This window comes from Phyllostomus discolor, chromosome 9, assembly GCF_004126475.2.
Source record: "Phyllostomus discolor isolate MPI-MPIP mPhyDis1 chromosome 9, mPhyDis1.pri.v3, whole genome shotgun sequence".
NCBI classification, from domain to species: domain Eukaryota; kingdom Metazoa; phylum Chordata; class Mammalia; order Chiroptera; family Phyllostomidae; genus Phyllostomus; species Phyllostomus discolor.
This window is the reverse complement of record NC_040911.2, coordinates 84,283,351-84,305,566: the sequence shown is the minus strand read 5'-3', so window position 1 is coordinate 84,305,566 and position 22,216 is coordinate 84,283,351. Positions and strand designations below refer to the sequence as shown.

The following is a 22,216-nucleotide window of genomic DNA, read 5'->3' as shown; positions in this document are numbered from 1 at the left end:
CTCCCCTCTGTTTCTCCACCCAGTCACCCCACACCAAGCAAATGCATGAGGGCTGTGCCCACTCCTCGCCTGACCCGCTGGGGGTTCCCCTGCAGGCCAGGACTGCTGTCTTCTGCAAACCTTGGGCTCCAGTGGCCTCTCAGAAGTGCTGGGCCCACTCCCTCCCCACCTCAGCGTCTCCAGTGGCTCTGGCCCTTGTGTTGTGACCAGCATTGCTGGGGGTGGGGGGAAGGAGGTGGCTCCTAGGCTCAGGACTCTTGGCCTTGCAGTAGTCATTTCTGGAAGAACCTGGGGAATGACAGCAACTTGGCCTTGACCTCAAGGGCGATGGAGTCCAGGTGCCCTCCAGCTGAAGCCATGCTGACGATGGGAGCAGGGGGGCTGGCTGCTGCCAAACTGGGAATACAATCTAAACTCTTCCCTGGGGACCACAAAGGCCTGCCTATCCCTCTGGCTTTACAGACATGAGTCCCTTTGCTGGGCGAGGCCAGCCGTTTGGTACCAATCCCTCTTCTCCCTCAATGGGGTGGGTGGAGAGGTGACACATCCAGCACCTGTCAACAGGCTTGCTGCCCCCTGGTGTTGTGAGAGGAGGGCTCATGGGCCCCCTCTGCTGGCCCGAGGTCATCCTCGGGGTGCTGAGCTGGCACGCTGGCCAGGCGCTGGGTGGGCATCCAGAACAGAGGGGCCCAGAGGTCTGGGCCTCCTCCCAGGTTTAGATCGTCCAGTCCCCAGGAAGGGGCTTACAGGGAAGTTGAAAGGTTGGGGGGGGCAGTGAGAACTAGTAGGCCGAATGTGAGATGCTGGGTGCAGAGAACCCAGAACCCCTCTGGGAGCACGACGTTCTGCCTGGGCAATGGGATGAGTTTTTAATATGAGGCAAAGTCAGTCCACAATACAAAAATCTAAAAATCAGACCCATTTTTCCCACCTGGCACCTGCGGCAGTGGGAGAAGTTGGGGGCTTCCTTTGCCTTCAGGTGGTGGGGAGGGGCAGAGGAAGGCCAGAGAAGGGGAAGAGGGAACCAGGCCACAGGGGCCCAGCGGCAGGATCCCGCTGCCCTGGCCCCTCCCTAGAGTCGCCGGGCCTCTGGCGCCCTCTGCCTGTGCAAGCCTGTGCTGGTCCGTCCCCGCCCGCCTGGTGCGGCCCTCCGAGGGTCAGGCAGCGGCCACGTCACTTATCCTTCTTCTCCTGCCCCTTTGATGGTGAGGCCTCTGTTCCTTCTTTGGGTTCTGTCGCAGCTGCTGAATCCTTAGGATTTGACTCCTCGTAACTGACAAAAAAAACAACAACAACACACACACACACAAAACAATAAAAATAACACATTTAGAGGAGCAGGAGAGCAAGATCCTCGTGTCCCACCAACCATTCCGCTGTCCCAGAAAAACCCCTGGGCTCATGAGGAGCGCCTGCACCTGCTGTACCACCCAGCCCCCGCCAGGGCTTGTCCCCACCCCACTGTGCACCACCCCCTCCCTGAGACAGGCGGCTCTGCCTCCCCAGTGCCCCATGGTGCCCAGTGATGCCAAGGGCAGTGGCACATGGAGGAGAGGTTGGGCTTTGGCTTCTCGACTCTTCTGCTGGAGACAGGGGGAAACGGGCAGCCGGGACAAGGCTACGGGAGGGGGTTGCTCTACTGGCAAGCGGCAAGGTGCCACCCTCGAAGGCGGACACCCTGGCTCAACTCTTACTACGGGCTCCACTTATTGAGCAACCGAGTTCATGCCAAGGACAATACCCGTGTTTCCTCACCAGAGCGGCCCTGTGAGGCAGAATGCACCCACTTACAGATGAAGAAAGAGAGACTTTGAAAGAAGAAAGTGACTTGCCCAAGATTATACACGTACAGCTAGTAACAGTCTCTGCTGCTCTACGACAAGGGCCGTTGACACCCACTCTCATGAGAGCCCCCGTTACCGGTGAGGACACCGAGCTCCGGGCTGCCCTGCCTGACGGCTGTGGAGGAGCTGCCTCTTGCAGCTTGCCCCCCGCTACGGTCCCTACCCCGTTCACTGGAGCTGGGGTGTCTGCCCTACCTTGGGCCCCGGGGCAGTGGGGGGAAGCGGGCAGGTGGGCACCCGCTGGGCATTACATGGCGCTGGGGTTCTGCGGGCGCCGGCGGCGAGGGCCGGCTAGCTTCTGCTGCATGGAGTCGGCCAGGCTGGCGGGGGAGCCCGAGACCGTGGGGAAGTGGGTGAGCCTCGGGGTATGAGGCAGGATTTCCGCGGAGGACTCGTAGCTGTGAGAGACAGATAGAGATACAGAACACAGAGATGGCGAGGAAAAGACTAAAGGACAGAGACTCCTCTTCCCGGGAGCGGGGAGCAGAACTGTGTCTGTCTTTCTCTCTCTCTCTGCACTTCTGGGCTCTCTGGAAAGAAGCCACTGGTACTCGGAAAGTAAGAAAGGGAAGGTGTGCCGATACAAGGGGACTCGGGGCAGCTGGCGCCAGAGGTCCGAGGGCTGCGGGGAACACCCTCCCGTCGCACTGTCGTGTGAAAAATCAAGAAGCAGATGCCACCCTCTGTGCAAGAACATGCGCCCACACACTCGGTCTCAGGTGCAAAGACGTCTCTGAACGTGGCCACACCGAGAGAGCTGGCCTCCGGGGGGTGGCTGGGGCACTGAGGGCGTTGTCCCTCTCGTGGAATTCTGAACCACGTAAGTGTGTTGCCTATTTGAAAAGACGAAGGGGGGAGTGCCAATCAAAAAGGAAAGGCAAGCAAAGGGTAAGGTGGAAAATTAGGGAGAGACACAGAAAGAGATGAGAGAGAGACCACCTACTTTTTCACCTCAACCTAAGAACCTCCCGAGGGGTGGGGGCGGGAAGAGGGGGGCAGAGTGCCTACACAGCTGGGGTCCGGAGTTTGACCTCACTCGGACACAGCAGGATGGGCCAAGACTAGGTGAGAGCCAGAGGCTGAGGGCAGGTGTTGAGTTTAGGGATCAGGTCTCACCCCTGGCTCCAAAGCACCCCCAGATTTGACACCAAGTTCACTTTAGCCTTGTCTCAGAGTCCACAAGGCCCTGCCAGGCCAAGAGATAAGGGCAGTCAGGCTGGGAGCGTGGGGCCTCTAGGCAGGGCAGGTACGGGGGAGGGTGAGTCACAGGTTCCCTCGGAGGCAGCCAGGTGCACAGAAAGCCCTGGCGGGCGCTCCAGGGACAACTCGGAGGCCAGGCAGGTGGAGCTGGGTGGAAGGCCTGAGTGGGCAGCTTCAACTGCAGCTGGCAGCTATTTCTGGGTCCCGGGCAGGCGGGGTCAGTGGTGCTGGGGAGCAGACACCTGCTGGAGTCACGCAGACTTTGGGATGTGGGTGGGGCTATGCCTGGGGTGTGGCTGGTGTGCACGCGGCCATGGGGAAGGGGCACGTACGTGACTGAGAGAAAACAGCTAACTGTGGGTTACAGGCACAGAGGCGCCTGAACAGAGACCGGCACTTGATTTCTAATCTGGGACACCTCCCACCTCACTGGAGGCCCCCCTTTTACTCCAATGTGAAAGCTGGGGCCTGGGGAGGAGAAGGACATGCCTGGAGTCACACACTCGGTGGCAGCTGATAGCAACTCGGGACGCCTGAGAGTGAGGCAGCCTGGGGGGCGGGGGCGGACGGGGAATTCTACACCAGTCAGTTCCTTCTCGAGACAGCTGGCCTTCGGCCGTGGGGGCTGTCTGGAGAGACCCGGGTCCTTGGCTCCCCTGGCTCCCGGCCCAAAGAAAGGTTCTTGCTGGTGCCCACAGGTCATGCACCCACATGCGGGTGGCAAGGGTGAGGGGCGGGGCTGGCGGTGGGAACAGTGTTCCCCTGGACACGTGTGAAAACAGCCCCGGCAGGCTCCGCCGGCTGCCTGCAGGTGAACCTGTGCCATGAGAACGTCTGCCCCCACCCCCGCTCACCTGAACATCTCCGTCACCTCTCCCTTGACCAGGGCCACCAGGACAGGAAAGCCGATGCAGGCGGGGACCAGGTACAGGAGGGCAGGCTGTAAGAGGACACAGGCTGGTGAGGTGGTGCTAGGCAGAGTACCTGCTCGGGGCCATGCCGATCACCCCAGCCCTTTCCTGGGCACGACAAGGACAGCGCTGCCCAGGTTCACCGAGCCAGTCAGTGGCTGGGCCTGAATCCGGGACTCCCGGTTCCCAGGCCAGGCTGCTCCTCCCTGGGAGGGAAGGCACGAAACCGGCTGGCAGCATCTTGGTCACCTAGGACATGAGGTTCAAACATGCGACCTGCTGGGTTAGCCCTATTCCCAGAGACCCTCCTTCCCTAGGTCTGGGGCCGGAGGTTCGCATTTCAGTTCACAGGCCAGCACTCAGTCCACTGACCACACCAGCCAGGGCAGCATTTTAAACTAAAGCCCCAGGAAACACTGATACAATAACATGATGATGCTGACGACACAGCTGCTATGGGTGGGGCACCTGCTGTGGCCTGTACTGGGGTCACCCAGCTGGTTGCTGGCTCTCCCAGGATTCCTCACACACAGGTGGTCTGGGCCCAATGCCTGCACTGAGACTCCATGTGAACCTGGGTTTGGAGGACAGCAATTGTCCCAAGGGTGCTTATTCACGGAGCACTGACGTGCACCCTGCCTGCACTCAGGCCTCCCAGGGGTGTTTCAGGCCCTCTGCGCACCCTTGAGGAGTGTCTTCCTCGTGCCCAGGAGAGGGCTGATGCTTTGGGAGGCGAGGGGACAGCCCAGGCCCCAGAGGGTTAAATGGCTACCTGGGGGTCGAAACTCAGGCATTCTAGACTCTAAAGCCATTTTTTCCTTGTAGCACCTGAGAGTGGACTCTGCTCTTCAACCCTCCACAGCCCCAAGGCTCTCGGTCCGAAGCCCCCATGGGGCCCCCTGCTTCCTTCTCCACCTCTGCCTGACCACACTGGCCTCGCTTCGGTCCTCATGGTCGCCTGTAGCCTCGGGACCTCCGCACGCATGGTCGCTGCTGCCTGGGGAAGCCCTTCCCCACTCTGCCTAGATCCCTCCTCCTTCGGACCTCAGCTCAGCTGTGACTTCCACGGGGCAGCCTTCGCTTGCCTGGAATCAGGACCTCCTGTTGTACACTCTCAGGCCGCTCTGAGATCTCCACGGCATGCCCTGGCCATTCTGAACAGAACATCCCTGCAGACCGCAGCCCTTCCCCTGCTAGACTGGGACCTCCGTGAGGACGAGTCACAGCTGTCTTGTTCATGGGTGGATTCCGGCTCTCCGAAGAGGAAAATACTGAGCAAACGGTGTCTTCGTGGATGCTCACAGAGTTCAAAGGATGTCTTGGAGATGACTGAGTGAGGGGACACTGTTCTTAAGGCCAAGCCAGCTCCTGGCCAGCAAACAGGGCTCCACAGACCCCCGAGTGTGGCACTCAGATCATTTTTGGCAACTGTTTTTCTGGCTGTGAACCACAGCATTTCACATTAAATTATCCTTGAATCTAACAATACCACAATACTAGCATCTGAGTTTCACAGATGACACACCTGAGGTTCAGATGGAGGCAATGACTTGTCAGAGGTAACACAGGGTGTCTGTAAGTGGTCGAGTTTGGATTTGAACCTGGGCAGCTGGCCTCCTCCACTACGTCACTTCTCTGCTATGAGCTAGGCTTTGAGCCAAGAGCAACAGAACTCACAACGACAAAGGTCCCCACCAAACCTCATGAGGGGCAGCCAAAGCAGGACTCACAGCTGATGGGAGGGGCTCCCTTGGGAGGCGGCGAGTTTGTGACTATTGGAAGGACACAAGTCTATTATTTTCTCTTCTCTCAAGGCACCAGGGAAGCTTTCCAAAGAAAGTCGTGCCAAAGAGAGGCTGTGATGTACAGCTCGGGGTGGTGAGTAGGGGGCTGGGTCTCCTGGCTTTTCGACCTGCCCTGGCTTTGCTGTGACCACGGCAGAACCACTCCTCCGCCTCTGTGCAATGCAAGTCCCCGAACACCTCTGAGGGCTGTTCTAGAAGGCTTCTAGACCCCCAGCTTAGAGTGGCTTTATTTTTAAAAAATCCTCACCTGAGGACATGCTTATTAGCTTCAGAGAGAGGGGGGAGAGGAGGAGGGAGGAAGGGGGGAGAGACATGAGAGACATGGGTCTGCTGCCTCCCACAGATGCCGGTCAGGGATCGGACCCACAACCTTTGGTGTATGGGATGATGCTCCAGCTAACCGAGCCACCTGGCCAGGGCCAGAGTGGCTTTTTGATAGAGGTTCGATGGGTCGGAGGCCGTGTAGGTAGCAGACCCTTACCAAGGGAACCACTGGCCCTGGGACTGCCTGTGTCTTGAAGAGTGAGAGGGACTTCACAGCACAGGCTGCCCTTGTGTCCTGGATCCGCTTCCCATGGTTTTCAGGGAGACGACCACATGGACGACTGGGAAGAGCCGCTCGGCTGCTCCTGGGGAGCAGCACAGGTCTGGGCCCAGGGGACAGGAGTCCAGACTCCAGCTGGGGCCCAGCCTGACTTGCCAGGTAATCCAGGAAAGTCTCCTTTCCTGTCTTGGCTACAGCGTCCCCCAAAAGGAGAGGGCCGCCTCTCCTGCCTCCACCCAGCTGTGGGAGAGCTCCCAGAGGAATCCTCTGTGTCTAGCCATGGCGGAAGGCAAGCCTGCCACCTGGTGGCCACTGGGGGAATGGCTCCGAGCTTCAAATCAAGCGGGCTGAGAGCTAGAGGACAGCCGCCTAAGCTCCTTCCCCAGTCCAGGCTCAGTCACTCTCTGAGACTTCCTTGACAAGTATAGGTGACTCTCAGCTTGCACAGACCCCAAGGCTGTTTAGACCAGAAGAGAATGAGAGGTAGCTCCCACTGGTTCTTGATTTCTTCACCTATGGGTAGAGGACCTTGGGTCTTAAATCAAGCGTAAGGTCAGCAGCTTGTCCAGGGTCCTGCAGCCAGCAGACAGAGGGGTCTGGATTCCCACCAGGGCTCTCCCAACACTGCCTTCCCCAGGACACAGGTTTGAATCTCGGCTCCACTGCGCACTTGCTGTCTGGCCACTGAACTCCAGCTTCCTCATCTGTTCACAGCGACCCTCATCAAGTCCCGAGTGGAGCCTGGCACATGGGAAGTGCTTTTATTTCCAGTAAAGAGTAATTCTGTCTGCTTACTTTGCCCTCCAGTCTTCCCCTGTCCAGGTCGCACTGCCAATAGCTCCCAGCCCCCACCCCACCCCAGTTCACTCTGTGGCAACTCCATATCCACCTTGGTGAGACAGGGAGGCAGAGCCTGGCCAGCTTGGGGGGTGGGGCCTCAATGCTCCACCACTTTCGGCAGGGCAGGCACTGGGCTGACATACTCACCACCACCCCAGCCCCATTCTTCTGCCTCCCCTACAGAGGCTGAGAAGTCACATCTTCTCTTTCTTAGACTCCCTGCAGCTGGGGCCAAGTGACACTGATCTGGCCCACGAGACATGGGCAAAAATCTGCCTGTTTCTTTATTTTAGAGAGAGGAAAAGGGAGGGAGAACAAGAGGGAGAGAAACATCGATCAGCTGCCTCTTGCATGCCCACAAATGTGGACCTGGCCCACAACCCAGGCATGTGCCCTGACCAGAATCGAACTGATGGCCTTTCGGTTTATAGGCTGATGCTCAATCCACTGAGCCACACCAGCCAGGGCGGTTTTGCCCTTTTGATGAAGGCAAGAGGCATGGCTGGTGGTGTTTCTCCTCCTCCTTGCCGTTCATGTGTATGCTGCCTGGATTGTCTTTCATCAACCATGAGTGAAAGGACAGGATAATCAGATGTACTTGCTCTGACATCACTGGGTCACGCCTACCTCTGCATGTGACAAATACACCTTGTTACCTGCAGTGAAGCACTCCTGAGACACGGAGGACGGCCCTGCTCACCTGGGCGTGTTTAAAGATGTGCATGATGAAGATGGTAAGGCCCAGGCCGAAGATGTAGGCTGCAAAGCTGGTGTAGAAGTAGGTGTGGGTGTTCTTCTTCAAGCTTCAGGGAAAGGGTGGGGGGAAGAGGAGGAGGGTTAGATGCAGGCCTCCGTTCTGAGGGGCAGCTGGGAAGACGGTGCAGGCTGTGAGGTGGCTGAGAGCTCTGGGCTGGGACGGCCCGGGGGTGGGTGTGCCCTCTGGAACTGCCCCTGCTATGAATCTTTGAACCAGTCACTTCCCTTCACCAGCCTCAGTTTACTCACCTGCAAAATGGGGAAACCACAAGCTATTGCTCTGGTGGTTGTAAATATCAAATGCAATAACCTAGCACAGTGGCTTAAGATTCCAGCCACCATAAAAATCACCTGGAAAACTTGTAAAAAAAAAAATACAGAGCTCAGGTCCAATTCCCTGATCTAATAGGTCTGGGGCGAGGTCCGGGGATGTGAGTTTTGAAAAACGCAGGGGAATCTGATACAGGTGGACCATGCTTTTAGAGAAACTGGAAAGCTAAATTATTACTTTTAAATGCAAGCAATGCAAATAGTAGTTGAGTAACCCATTGTGAATACCACGCAGGTGCTGACTGCATGGGCAAGTGCCAGAGTGACTTCTTCCTGGTCACTGGTGATTCATCCACGACTAGCCTCAGAACAGCTGAATCCCGTGCAGCCTGGCGCTGCCATTATATGACTTTCCTTTACAATGCCAGTTCATGACCTCTGCGTGTCCCCAGCACCTGGGACAATGCCTAGCAACATTTGTGAAATGGACGAGTACTTCTGACTCCCTTCTCTCCTTGCTCTGGCTGTTTCTAAGCCTTGAGCTACAAGCATATTGAGAGCTACTCTGCTGTGAAGCCTGGGGTGCAACTGACTCCCTTTGGGAATGTTGCACAAATTCCGGAACCAGCTCTGAAGGGCTTGCTTCTCCTGCAAGTCCAGGCTAGGAGTGGGATTCTGCCTCTGAGGATGCTGGCAGCTGGATATGTGTCCCCAGCAAACAGTCCGATGACTCTCGTGGGTTTCTCTTTGTGTCGCCTCTGAATGGCCAAGAGTAGAGCTGGCTGGCACAGACTGGCCTCTCTTGGCTGTGTTCTCGAGGTCCAGAGTGGCACTGCGCAAATGACCCAGATGGATACGAGGGGAAGGGCTAAGTTTCACATGCAAACTGGATGTCAATGATACTGGTACCGAGTTTTTCATTACCATGGTCAATGCAATGACTGCTTTTGCAACTACTGGGCACGAGGAAATGAAGTTCATAAACCACCTCAAAATTAAGCACACACACAGCAGCCCTCCACTGGGACAACCAAACGCCACCTGCTGGCAGCAGGTCCAGCTGTCCAGGTGCATTATTAACTCAATCTGGACATTTCCTGTGTTTTAACTGGTGACTCAGGCTGGCCCCCGTCTCTCCCCCTTGTGCTCATTTTCTACAATGGACTGAAAACCTCTGAGTAAGGAGAGGGTGGGGGACGGCTCGAGCAGCTGGGCCATGGTGACCTGACCCCCGGCTGATAAAAAAAGATAATGACCGTGACTACAGCTGGATTTCCCTGGAAGTTACCGAGGTCAGCCTATGCCCAGCACTCTACAGATCTGCTCCATGCTCCTAAGGCAGGAACGCTTGTTTACCACTAATGTAAGGATGAGAAACCTTATCTGGAAAAGGTCAGTTCACTTGCCAAGGTCAGAGGGAGAAGTGCTATGTGTTTAATTCTCTGGCCTATGAGTCTTCACTTTTTTTTCCGCCACAGGCTCTTTGAGCACTTAGAACCTCAAAATGCAAAATGCAGTAAAATCAGAATTGCTCTGGCTGCTGTGGAGGTGCAGGGTCTGGGCCCCTGAAAGCCACTGGAGAACCCTGCCAGGGGAAGGCCCTTCACTCACAGAGCCTAAGGGTTAGGGGTCCTAGGTAGCTCACCTGATGTCAAAACGCAGGAGCAAGGCAATGAAGATTCCTGCAGGGAGAAAGCAAGGGTTAGACAGCAGCTAGGAAGTCAGCACCTCAGCACCTGGGCCAGGGAGGAACCAACACACAACCGGGTCCCCAACCTGGTGTTCCCAGTCATGGAGCAATCGACAGGGCCAAGGGAGCTGGCACTGCCAGTTGCCAGCAGAAATCCTGTTTCTCTACCATTGGGCCTAGAATAGCAAGGTCCCAGGAGTTTGCTTTGGCCTGGGACCACACTGATCTGGCACCTCAGAGCACCGTACTACCACAATGGCTGCACCTATCCAAGTGTTCGTGGAGTGCGCCTGGTACCAGGCACTGCAGGCCATAGTGGGCAAGCCGAACCACTGCTCTCAGAGCTTAGGCACAGGGGCACGGAGTGTGCATGCTGCTCGGGTAGAACCAGTCAGTGTAAGGTGACAACTGTGAGAGGCCACTTCCAGCGTCTTGGGACAGTGTAGCAGGGTTAGACCCAGGCTGGGGGGAGAGGGGGCAGGGGGCAGGCTTCTTTGAGGAAGTGACACTTGCCAGGGAGAAGGAACAGCATGTGCAAAGGTCCTGAGGAAAGAAGGCTCGGGGGATGCAGCAGGACCCAAGGAGGGCTAGTAAGGTTGCAGCCCAGAACAGGAGATGGAGGGGCTACACCAGCCATGCAGGGTCCACACGGCACGAGGAGGAGCTGGGTCTCCATCTTGAGCAAGGGGACACATAGGAAGAGCTCTAAGTGGGAGAACGACTACACAGCGAGTTTGAAAAGACCCCTGTGGTGGGCGCAGGGAGAAAGAGCAGGAGCACTCAGGGGAGGGTGGTTAACTCTGCCCACCTGCTGCACTCCTACTGGCACTTCAATACCCGGCCCGGCCACCCTGAAGCCTCAGCGTCCCTCAGACACACCCTCCGGCTTCTGGATGTTGCTCTCGAGCGCGCACACACACACACACACACACACACCAGTCTGTGTCTCCCTCACTGGTCTTCGGGCTCAGCAGGGCAAGGGCTGAATCTCATTTAGTTGAGAGCAAGCTCTCAAGAACCAAAATATTCTTTGCGGATTAGCACTGACTGGCAACACATGCTTGATTTTATATATATATATATTTTTTAAAGATTTTATTTATTCATTTCTAGAGAGGGAAGGGAGGGAGGGAGGGAGGGAGGGAGAGAGAGAGGGAGAGAGAGAGAAAAATCAATGTGCGGTTGCTGGGGGTTATGGCCTGCAACCCAGGAATGTACCCTGGCTGGGAATCGAACCTGCGACACTTTGGTTCCCAGCCCGCGCTCAATCCGCTGAGCTACGCCAGCCAGGGTGATTTTATATTTTTTAAAAAGATTTTAATTTTTAGAGAAGGGAAGGAAGGACAAAGAGAGGGAAAGAAACATCAGCGTGTGAGCGAAACACTGGTTGCCTGGTGAACACCCCCAACCATGAACCTGGCTTCTAACCCGGGGACCAGGCACGTGCCCTGACTGAGAATCAAACCGGTGACCTTTCAGTTCACAGGCCAGTGCTTAGTCCACTAAGCCAGACCAGCCAGGGCCACACACTTAATTTTAAAGAGGGAAATGAGTTAGTCCCTACTGTAGACTGGGTGTGAGCAGGGAGTTGGTGAGTGGACTGCAAATGCTGCCTCTCTGGAAACAAAGTGGGGAGTTTGGTGCCCCCTGGTGGCTGAATTCTGCAACTGTTCTCCAACTGACCCAGGGGTCAGAGCTCTGCCAAGAGCTTTCACTATTCCTGATGCATCTGGTCCTCAAAACAGTGATCTCCAGCAACCTGTTCTTCTTTGAAGCCTATCACTTGGGCTCCGTGAGGGTATAATTGACTTCCATTTATTGTGACTGCTGAGAGACCAAGAGACATGTGGGTGTACGCAGAAATGCAGAGCTGTCCCGTGAAGTCCTCAAGCCCAGACTACAACCAACAAGGACGCCGGGGAAGCCTGCGTGGGGAACCTGTGACAGACCTCGCTGCCGAGTGAACCGAATACTGGACGGGACTTAGTTTCTTCTGCCTACTGGAGCTGCCTCTTCCTGGGGAAGCACGTCTGCCTGCCCCACGGCACTGCAAGTTGTGGGAACACCCGGGTTCAAGACCATACCCTCTGTTCCCAAGGCTGTGGGCAAGTCTCTTTGAACCTCAGTCTCTTCATCTGAGAAATGGAAATGCTGTCGGCTTCATTGGGCTGCTGGGGGCAGCGAAGACAAGGTATAAAAGGCACTGAGCGCAGTGCTCGGCTAACGGTAGCTGTTGTGATGATCCTACTGCTGTAATAATGACCGTTTCACCAGCAGTTCTGACGGTGTCACCTGTTTTGGCACTCGGTCAGACCTGGTCTCGGTCCTGGCCCCGGTGCTTGCTAGCGGGTCAAGTTAGGGAAGTCCCCTCACTTCCGAGCCTGTTTCCTCAATGGCGTGAGAGAGAAAGTCTCCGCCTCCCCACTGCATGCAGCACAAAATGAAAGCATCACAACACCCAGGCTACGAGAATTACTATTACTTCCTGCAGTGGGAAACAAACTGGCTTTTAATTTGTTGCAAACTTTCTTCTTTTGCACATATTTCTATGCCTTTTCCCCAGCTTTTGTAATTTTTATCTATCTATCTATCTATCTATCTATCTAATTGAATGTATCAGGGTGACACTGGTTCACAAAACCAGACAGGTTTCAAGTGTGCAACACATCAAAATATCATTGGCACACGGCATCGTGAACACATTGTCTTGGCAAAGTCCCTTCCATCCCCCTCCCTCTGGCAATCACCACTGCTGTCTGTGTCTGTTTTACACACACACACACACACACACACAAAACATACACATGCATACATATGTATAAAAACACATATGATTTTGCACAATCCCTGTACCTTCTTTCATCCAGCCCCCAACCCCACTCCCCTCTGACAGCTGTCAGTCTGTTCTCTGTATCCATGAGTCTGTCTCCTCTGTCAGTTTATTTTGTTCGGCAGATGTCACATGTGAGATCACATGGTATGTGTCTTTCTGTGGCTGGCTTACTTCACCTAGCACCATACTCTCCAGGTCTGCCCATGCTGTCGCAAAAGGTAAGATTTCCTCTTTTTAAGCAAGCACTGGGGTCCTTTGAACCCTCCGGGGCTGGGGAATGGGTTCGCCCTTTGGACGTTCACTCGCCCGTCGCCAGGCCCTGATCAGTGGACACAGACACCCAGACCTCAGCCGCTGCAGCTGCTCTCGGAGTGGCAGCTCAGCTTTGCCCTTAGTCTCTCGACTGGTCGTTGCGCTGCTGGTGCCCCGAGAAGAGGCAAGGCCATGTGGCCTCCGGGGAAGAGTGCCCACAACTGGCCTGCAGACGAGGGCACCTGTGTGCACACCCACAGGTGCACCAATAAGCACCCACACATCAATAATGGGTTCAAGGGCCAGCTGTGTAGACAAGAAAGAGTATGCACGTAGGCCTCCACCAGGAGCGCAGACCCAGGAGCCTACACTCTTGGTGCCCCCACGTTTATACCCGCCGGCACGTTCTCCCGGAGCCTCCCAGCACCAGGAGGGGAGGACCGAGGGGTCCTGGCGGTGTGGCGCATCTGTACCTTAGGAATGTTGGTGAGGGGAATGGAATGCACGTGCGAGAGGGGTCAGGGTCTTTTCAGACTGTCATGAAAAGCGGTGCTGTTTTTCTAAGTGTGTTTCACTCTGTCACATGCACCTATCTATTCTTGTTGAGTAATGTCTGTTCACCCCGGCCGGAAGCTCTGAGAGGACACTCTTGCTCACTGCTGTCCCTCCAGTGCCCAGCCCAGGGCCTGGCACTTGACTGGGGCTCTAACACGTGCTGAGGTGGATTCCTTCCGCAGACCCTGGGCTGAGCCAGGGCTGGGGTGCGGAGTCACCTTCCCCCATCCCTTTCCCATGGGGTAAGGCTGTCTGGTTCACAGCGTTGCTCCTCCATCCAGGGAATACACCCCCAACCCCAGCCCGGTCACCTGGGATGACGATATCGCCGAGCCCCAGCATGGCGAAGTTGTCCGCTTCAAGGCCCTTCTCCAGCAGATCCTGGGGAAACACCACTGCAAGGGAGGCAGGGAGGCGAGGGGTTGGTGACGGCCCAGCTTACTTTGACCCCTGGTCCCCACCTCTGTTGTAGGGAGCTCACACGGCCGCATTTCTGGGTGGGGGGTTGGGACAAGGAGATGAGACGATGCTGACAGGCTTGAGGGCAGTGTCTTTATCTGAAACCACAGCTGGTGGAGCGGGGAAGACCCTAGGACCATTTAGTCAAAGGCGCAGTGCCTTTATTGAGCTATGTAGCAACACAACCCTTTGGTGAAGGGGACCGACCCTAAAACCAAGTGCCATATATAAAAGCGTACACAGTGCTGACATCTGATGGGCTTTCGGACTCAGCACAACAGGGGTCTGGCCAGACAGGGCTGTTTGTTTTAAAGGAGGGGGAGCCTGGGCTATGGGCTCTTTCTAGGTCTGTTGCAGGGAACTGGCCACACCTACTAATTCCTGGCTTAAGGCCTCTCATTCAGAAACCCCGCTGGCAGGTCTGTTCGGATAAATGCAGACTGAGAGACATGCCTCCCCGGGTGTCCAGTTATGGCCAGAGGCAGCCATCCCACCTGGATTTCACCCTCAGGGCCCTGAGAGCAGAAGAGCAGTTAGGTGTGGGCTCCAGGGTCAGAACCCTGGCTGTTGTGTGACCTCTCTGATGTGTGACCTCGCACAGGTGACTTAATAGCTCTGTGCCTTGGCTTTCTCACCTGTGAGACGGGCACAACACCAGAAATGAGCCGGTAGGGCTGCGGTGAGAATCAGAGGACTGGCACGTTGTTAACCGCCCCCTCACGCCTTCCACTAACCCAGTCCCAACTCCACGTGTGCAGCCCCTGCAGGGGATGGATCGAGTGTGCTGTAGGGCTCAGACAGCCAGGACAACCTGGCCCCTGAGTTCCTGACCTCCCTTGCTGCTTGGGGTGGTCATGTGGCCCAGCTCAGGTCAGTGGTCGTAGGCAGAGGCACACTGGGGGTTGTGGGTAAGCTGGAGCTTCCCTAACAAGCGTATGGCTGCCCTTCCCTGCTCATTTCTTCCTGCTTTGACTGCACAGTCAGAGTGATCTACAGGTCTTCTCCTTCAATCTTCTCGGTTCTGGAACCATTCAATTCTCAGGGGCAGATACGGAAATCAGGGTCCAGAGAGGAGAAGTCTCTTTCCTAAGGCCTCACGGACAACAACTGTCAGATCTGGGATTCAAGGCCAAGTCAAGTCCCGTGACTTCAGCACATGTGCACTTCACCACTCTGCTCTTCCACCTCCGAGCCCTACTCCTGGCAGTGGAGGGCAGCTGGCCCTCTCCCCTAGCTGGAGAGCCAGACTCCAGGCACCAGAAACCAAACTACGATAGAGCCATTTCCCTGGTCGGAGCCTTCCAGTGGCTCATGACTCCCTACCCAACGGTGTCCAAGACCCCTGGCACGATGGCCTTGGCTGTGCCCAATCTGGCCTCTTTCCTGCTGCTCCCTGAAACTCAGTCACACTCCCTCCCTGAGCCTCTGCCCCCCGGGCCCTCCACAGTGTCTGCTTCCAGCCCCTTGCTGAAGCTGCACTCACTCTGCCTTTCATGCCCACACTGCCCCTGCGTGCTCGGTGAACGCGTATTCATCCTTCACGACTCAGGGAAGCTTGTCCTGATACCTGGGCTGGGTTCGTCCACCGAAGCACGTGGGGAACGACGGTTGCCCCGGCCTGCCCGGCATCTGGCCTCTCGCTCTGGAGAACTGTCCTCACCCGGCACCCCGGGATCTGGGTGGCTGCTAATTCAAACACTGGGCCTCGAGGCACAGGGGAGAACAGTGACCCAGGCCCATCCATCCCGACGCTCCATCTCCCCGACGGGAGTGCCTGGCTCATGGGCCGGGGCAGGCCCTGTCCATTATTTACGCCAAAGCCGGGAGGAACTTGTTTCCCTCAGGGGCCCGGAGCTGGGAGCACTGCCTTTAGGAGCAGCGTGGCCAGGAGCCCCGCCTGGCTCACGGAGAGGCCCCGGCTCACAGAGAGGCCGTCTGCAGCAGGGCAGAACCAGACTGCAGGAAAGGCAGCCACTCACTGACCCTCCGAGGCCGACTTCGCTCCGACTGCCGTGAGCCAGCACCTCCCACGGAGCTCACTCACTGTTCCCGCCTTCCCGCCAGGACCCTCCCCTTCATCCTTGCTGTCACGCCTGTGTGGGACGGCTTCCAATTTGGGTCTCCTGATCCCAGGAGGTCACTCTAGAATAGTCTAAGGCTCCAGCTCTAAGGTAATCATGCTTTCCCCCATCTCCCTTGCTGAGGACTGTTTGGATTTGAGCCTGTGACCCAGTTCTGGCCAGTGAACTATAAGGGAGGCTGCAGGGAAAAACATTTCTCTCTGATGAGAGAGAGACAACGTTCCCTCTTTCCGCCTCAATGCTGGGAACTGCGGGACCATGAAGGGATGAGTTTAAGGGACAGGCGGGCATGCTAAGGGCGGCGGGGAGGGAGGAATGAAACCCAACCCTGAGGCGCTCCACCAGTGGGTTTGCTATTGTGTGCAACAGCAAAACTCCCACACTGCTTAAAGATGCTTGCTGCTGGGTTTTCTAGTATTCATAAACGGCAGATGCACTAAAACACACGACCAGGGCAGCACGAGATGCGTGGGATAGATGGCGCCCAACAGCCAGGCGCCAAAGGGATCCGGTGAGGGGCGAGTCAGGCCCCCGCGTCTGCAGCGCCCCCGCGCGCCCTGCCACAGGAGTGCCGGCTGCCCCTGTTTCCGGCTGCCCTGTTTCCACACGCGCACCCATCCCAGCTCAGCCCACAGCTCACTGCTCCGCTCTGTGATCGAGTGACTGGAGGCCAGGACTCGGGCAGAAGGTGGCTGGGTGTGAACATAGCCTGACGAATCAGCTGAGGACACCGACACCAGGCTGGAGACACAGGAGGGCTCAGAGGAGGATGGGGGTGTGGGGAAGAGCTAAGGGACGGGTATGACCAACACAGGGGCCACAAGGGAAGGGCCAGTGGGCGGGGGCAGAGGGGCTCCCCATGTGGGTTGGTCACTTACATTTTATTGGTGCCTCAAAGGACCTGGCCACTGTCACCATCACATTGGTGCCAAACACCTAGAAGGAGAAGAGAAGAGTCTGGAAGGAGGTAGGGATGGGGTAGGACAGAAGGGCTGACCTCAGGGTCCCCAGTGACCTGCTGTCTGGGACCTGCAGGGAGAGGGCAGGGAGCTGGGAGGGGCTCCAGGGCGGACGTGAAGTTGAGAATAGCTGGCCACCAACACTGGTCATTTGGACACTTCATGGGGCTCCTGGTTCTGGGCAGCAAAGAGGGGCAACGCAAAGCAGTCAGGAAAGGGCCTCCGGTGGCCCGCGCCAGGCACCTGATGTCTGTCCGGGGCTCTGCCCTGCCCAGCGATGCCCTTCCTTGACCATCCACTTAAAGTGAGGAGAGGCTGCCTGAGGCTGGAGAAGGGCTGACCACGATCCCACAGTGATGCCTCTTGGTGTGAACGCAGCAGGCCCCTTAGCCCAGGGCTGTGCAGCCAGAGCGTGCAGACCACAGCGGCCTGTCCTCACAGCTCAGTGCCCGCGCCGGCCTGTTACTCAGCGTTAACCACCCCTGCCAGGGCCACCGTGAGAAAGAGAGGAGGGCGGCTGAGCGCACTGGGCACAGGGTGGGCTCTCGGTCGGGGCGGGGGGGGGGGACCTGCTTTTCTCCTCTGTTTTGTGGATGAGGCCAACTGGGCCCACGGGGGACCTCCTCTGGGGCCCCGACTTCCAGGCCACGGCTGCGGCCCTCGGCCAGGTGACCGCTGCCCGGGCCCAGGAAAGGGGGAGGGTGCAGACTCACCCAGAAGACGTCGTAGATGAAGAGGCCGCCCAGCAGGATGCAGCCGGTGCTGACGTTGTTCAGGTGCAGGAGCTCCACCCCGTTGAGGGAGAAGGCCAGGCCGAAGAGGTTGTTGGCGATCCAGTGCTGGGGAAGTGGGGAATGAGACCGGTCCGCTGTGCCCCCTTGCCCTGCCCCACCCAGGCCCCTGCCCGGGCTACCTACCTTCCTCAGCAGGTACCAGACGCCCACGATGCTGCTCAGGCCCAGGCACACCAGGTCCTTGGTGTCAAACTCATAATTGATGATGTCTGGGCAGAGAGGCCGGGTAAGTCCACTCCCCGGGGCGGGGCTGCCCCTCCCACCTGTCAGCCCCTGGACGGAGGAGGGCATGGCAGTGGGCACTGTCAGAGGCTCATAGGCAGGGGGTGCTCACGGGAGCCACCCCCAGCCCCTCCACCTTCCTAGAGGGAACGAGGCTCAGAGAGAACACAGGCGCATTGCTACGGCATGCGGGGTCAGTGGGAGGGGCTGGAAGCACAGGGGCTGCACCTGAAGGTGGGGGACCCTGGGGCAGGCAGTTCTCTTTCTGAGCTTCAGTGTCCTTATCTGTAAAATGAGGATCATGTCCCCTCCCTGACAGGCTGCTGTGGGGAGCAAGTGAGACGGTCCTTATGAAGTGCCCGGCGCACAGTGGGGGCTCCATCAGGGCCAGCTGCCACTGAGCCCAGGTCTTTAGCAAAGTCCCAGTTCTTCCAGGAATCTTTCTCTTTTCCCACCAAAGGGATCAAGAAGGCCGTAGGCAGCCCCAAATCACTAGTAGGGAAGGAAGAAGGTAGGAAATGGGGCCTGGAGAAAAAGCAGAAGGGAGTCGCCAGGTCAGCTCCTCTGGGAGCGATGTGGGCGAGACCAGTCTCTGTCACTCCCCAGGTTCCTGCTCAGGGAGCCCAGAGTGAGGGGGGCCTGGCCCAGGGCCACTGGGCACCGCCATTTCGTTCAGATTCCAGAGCGCAGCAGACTGCTGGTTGGCGCCACTTCTGTCCTTTCCTCTGTTCTGACAGTGCCCTGGTGACTTTTATTTGGACATGAGGCCAACCAGCTTGTGGCCACATTTCCCAGCTTCCCCTGTTGCCAAATGGGACTAGGGCACAGCTGCTTCTCTTTCCACGCGGGGGGCTGTGGAGTGACGCTGCGCCACCCCAGGCCCAGCCGCCACTGAGTGCGGCAGATCAGGATGGGTGCAGCCCGGGGCCCTGAAGGCTGTGGCGCAAGCTTAGCCTTAAAAAAACCTTCAACAATCATTTCTTGGGCACAGATGCACTAGAGATGCAAACAATAATCATACAAAATCGCTGCTCTCTAGGGGCAAGACAGAACTCGCAGGCTCCAGGAAGAGAGTGCGACATTCACGGGCCCAGACTTTCACGCGAGAAACACCTTCCACTTCGTGATGCCACTGACCGTCCTGCTCCAGCACGTGAACCCACGTCCTAACTACTCCCCGAAGTCCAGGCTTTCCCCAACACTCTGTCCTTTTCACTGTTTAAAAAGCCATGGAACCTCCCTGTCAAATTAGGTGGGGAAGTGATCACACTAAAAACACTCTCGTTACATGATAAAAATAGCCACGACAGTCAGCTCTACTGAGCGTTTACTACCGCCAGGCAGCACGCTGAATGCTTCCTATTCATCACCTGCTTGCGGCCCAACAACCCGCCTACAAGGGAGGTAACATCATCATTTTTATTTTACAGGTGGGAAAAAAAAAGCCCCAACAAAAACACCCAAGGCTCAGAGAGGTAAAGGCGCTCGCCCAGAGTCCCCCGTGCAGGCAGTGGCAGAGCGGGGATGTGAACCCGGGCGGAGAGACCCCAGAACCCACCTCCTCCATCACTAGCTCAATGGTGGAGTCTCAATGTCGGAGGGACAAAGGTGGGGGGGGGGTTAGGGAGACACCCCCGGCAGGGGAAGGCGGGCAGCACTGACCTTCCTTGTTCTCCCCGGTGCCCTGCGTGAAGAGCAGCTGGTACTGCCGATTTGGGAAGCTGGCCGGAAAAAGCTTATTCATGAAGGGGCTGGAAGAAAAGACAGAGTGGATTGGCACACGGAGCGCCCGTGAGCAACCACAGCCCCGACAGCCCCACGAGGCCCCCGTCCCCAGCTGTGGTCTCCAGCAAGCACCCTCACAGCCGTCCTGGTGGCAGGTGTCACTGTGCCCATTTGACACTTTAGGAAACAGAGGCCCTCAGCAGGTAAGTGACTGCCCAGGGTCACATGGGGAGTCGGTGTCTAAGCTGAGACATGAGCCTCAGGCCCTGGGCTCTAGTGCTTCCATACTGCCTCCTGGTCATCACCCAAGGAATACACACAGGCAGACTTGCGCGTACAACACAGTTTCTAGGACAGCAGTGGATTCCAAAGTCTGGTCTATGCACTGTCTGTACAAGAGTCCCTCCCTCAAGAATGCATATTCCTGGACTCCCTTCCAGACCCACTAAGTCAGATGACCTGATGGTCACCCTACTCCCTTGACCTCGGAGGCCTTTTTACAAACTCGCTGGACTTGATCCACCAGGTGAATCACAGCCCCTAGGGCAGAAATACCCCCATTAACTCCAGGATGGGCTTGGCCTCTTCACTCATTACCCAGCTTACTCTGCTTCCTGGCCAGGCAGGGAACAGACTTCCTTTTCTGGATCACCTACAGAACAAGGTGAGCGTATCAGGCCTCTTGGCCCAACCTGGTCCCGGGGGTGGCAGAATGTGGAGTGGCGACAAGCTTGGGTGGCCTAGCCCTGAAGCCTAATCTGTCCTGCAGCAGCTCTGCGGCCCTGGATGAGCCCCTTTAGTGGCCGTCTGCATGTGGGGACACTACCACCTGTGTCAGGTATTGCTGTAAAGAGAGGGGAGAGGGCAGGGGAGAGGCCAGCCCAGCGCTGGACCCACGGCAGGAATGCAGGAACTGTGAGCCCCCCTCATCACTGGAGCTCATCCAGAGCCTCAGCCCGGCAGCATCTGGCAAGGCCCGACAGACCGACGGGACTAATGAAGCAGGTGACTCCAGAACAGCGTTTCCCATGACACGTGAAGGGAGGCAGGCTGGGGGGTAACCAGGGCACAGTGTAAAGGCAGGGAAAAGGAGCCCTTATTCTAAGACCCCGCCGGGGCTTGGAGAAAGAAGACATGGAGTTAGGAAGAATCTCTGGACTCAGCGCTCCCCCCCCCAATTTTCAAACAGCCAGTCCCCCCAGGTCCGCAAGGCTGTGGCGTGACCAGAGGCGTGGCAGGCCTGAGGACGGAATCGGGAGTGGGCTTCCACAGCCGGATCTGAGTAGGTGTGAGGCGGAAGCTGGGATGAGTGAGGCTGGAAGCTACCTTCAGCTCAGTCTGCTGAACCACTTTTTGGCAAGTCTGAAGCCAGAGTGTTTGTGTAGAGGCAGCAAGGCCTAAGGAACTAAGCCCTTCATTCTAGTCTGGCCTCTTCCTTAGAAGCTCGATGCTTGGCTTCTCAACCAGTAGAAGGCAGCGACTCAGAACATGGGCTCTGGAGGTAGACTCCTGGGTTCAAATCCCAGATCTGCCACTTATTAGGTGTGTGACCTTGGGAAAGTTACTTAACTGTTCTGTGCAATGATTTTTTCATTTGGAACACTACAATACCTTCCTCATAGTCTTATGAAGATTAAATGAATGCTTGGCACTCTCTAAGCTTTATTGCAGTTTTAACTTCAAGTAGGAAGTCTGTACACTGATATCTTTCTTATCCCCAAGAAAAAAGGGGCTGCTGGATAACACAGGGCGACAGGCAGGCAACCTGGCTGGTATGAGTCTGAACTGGAGAGCAGGGGTCCTGTCTCAATGCCGTCACCCCGCCCACGCCAAGCCTGGTGCAGGAGGCTGCTGGCAAACACCTGACTGAATGCCTCTTGAGTGCAGACTGTTCCTGGCTGCTGGTGGCTCACATCAAAGCGAAAGGTCACTGCTTCCTGCTGGGAAACCACATCCTGCTGCGCGCTCCCGTGGGCATGGAAGGCCAGGCTCAGTGACACTGGTGACATGGCCTCCGCTTCCCAGAATGGCAAATTTTGGCTTTCAGGGACTGTTTCCCCCCTAAAGCAGGGGTCCCTCAACCTCCGGGCCGCGGACCAGTACCAGCCCAGGCCCGTTAGGAACCGGGCCGCACAGCAGGAGGTGAACTTGGATGTAATGTGCTGGAATCATCCCCAAACCAGCTCCCTACCCTCTGGTCCACGGAAAAATGATCTTCCATGAAATCAGTCCCTGGTACCAAAAAGGTTGGGGACCAGTGCTCTGAAGGTCAGCTGGGTATGAGCTCACAGGTGATAAAAATAAGCTGAGGTTCATTGGCAGGAGGACTTTGGCACAGGCTCAAGTCCTGGTGATTGTGCAAGGTAAAGGCAGGCGGTAGCGGCAGGCGGCCTACGGCTCCCGCCTCCCCCAAACCCCAACCTGCGGTTTCTTTCCAAAGAGGCCTGCAGTGGGCGCGGAGGCGGTGGCGGAGGTG

At 57.0% G+C, this 22,216-nt stretch overlaps 1 protein-coding gene across 3 annotated transcripts in view; it reads right to left on the bottom strand.

The window, feature by feature from the left end:
• Positions 1-846: 846 nt before the first annotated feature.
• HM13 (histocompatibility minor 13) overlaps positions 847-22,216 on the bottom strand; it is a 37,802-nt gene continuing 16,432 nt past the window's right edge. The window contains exons 4-13 of one of the 3 annotated variants that reach the window (XR_003685374.2): positions 19,678-19,766; positions 17,917-18,002; positions 17,713-17,838; positions 16,919-16,976; positions 13,812-13,895; positions 9,816-9,852; positions 7,845-7,947; positions 3,899-3,984; positions 2,040-2,242; positions 847-1,273 (exon numbers count right to left, since the gene is read on the bottom strand). Coding sequence is in view for 2 of the 3 variants with exons in the window: in XM_028524503.2 (XP_028380304.1) it covers positions 1,174-1,273; positions 2,096-2,242; positions 3,899-3,984; positions 7,845-7,947; positions 9,816-9,852; positions 13,812-13,895; positions 16,919-16,976; positions 17,713-17,838; positions 17,917-18,002; positions 19,678-19,766 (916 nt within the window). In the remaining variant the exon portion in view is untranslated. The remainder of the gene's footprint in view (positions 1,274-2,039; positions 2,243-3,898; positions 3,985-7,844; positions 7,948-9,815; positions 9,853-13,811; positions 13,896-16,918; positions 16,977-17,712; positions 17,839-17,916; positions 18,003-19,677; positions 19,767-22,216) is intronic. The other 2 variants (XM_028524503.2, XM_028524504.2) reach the window with 2 other exon arrangements.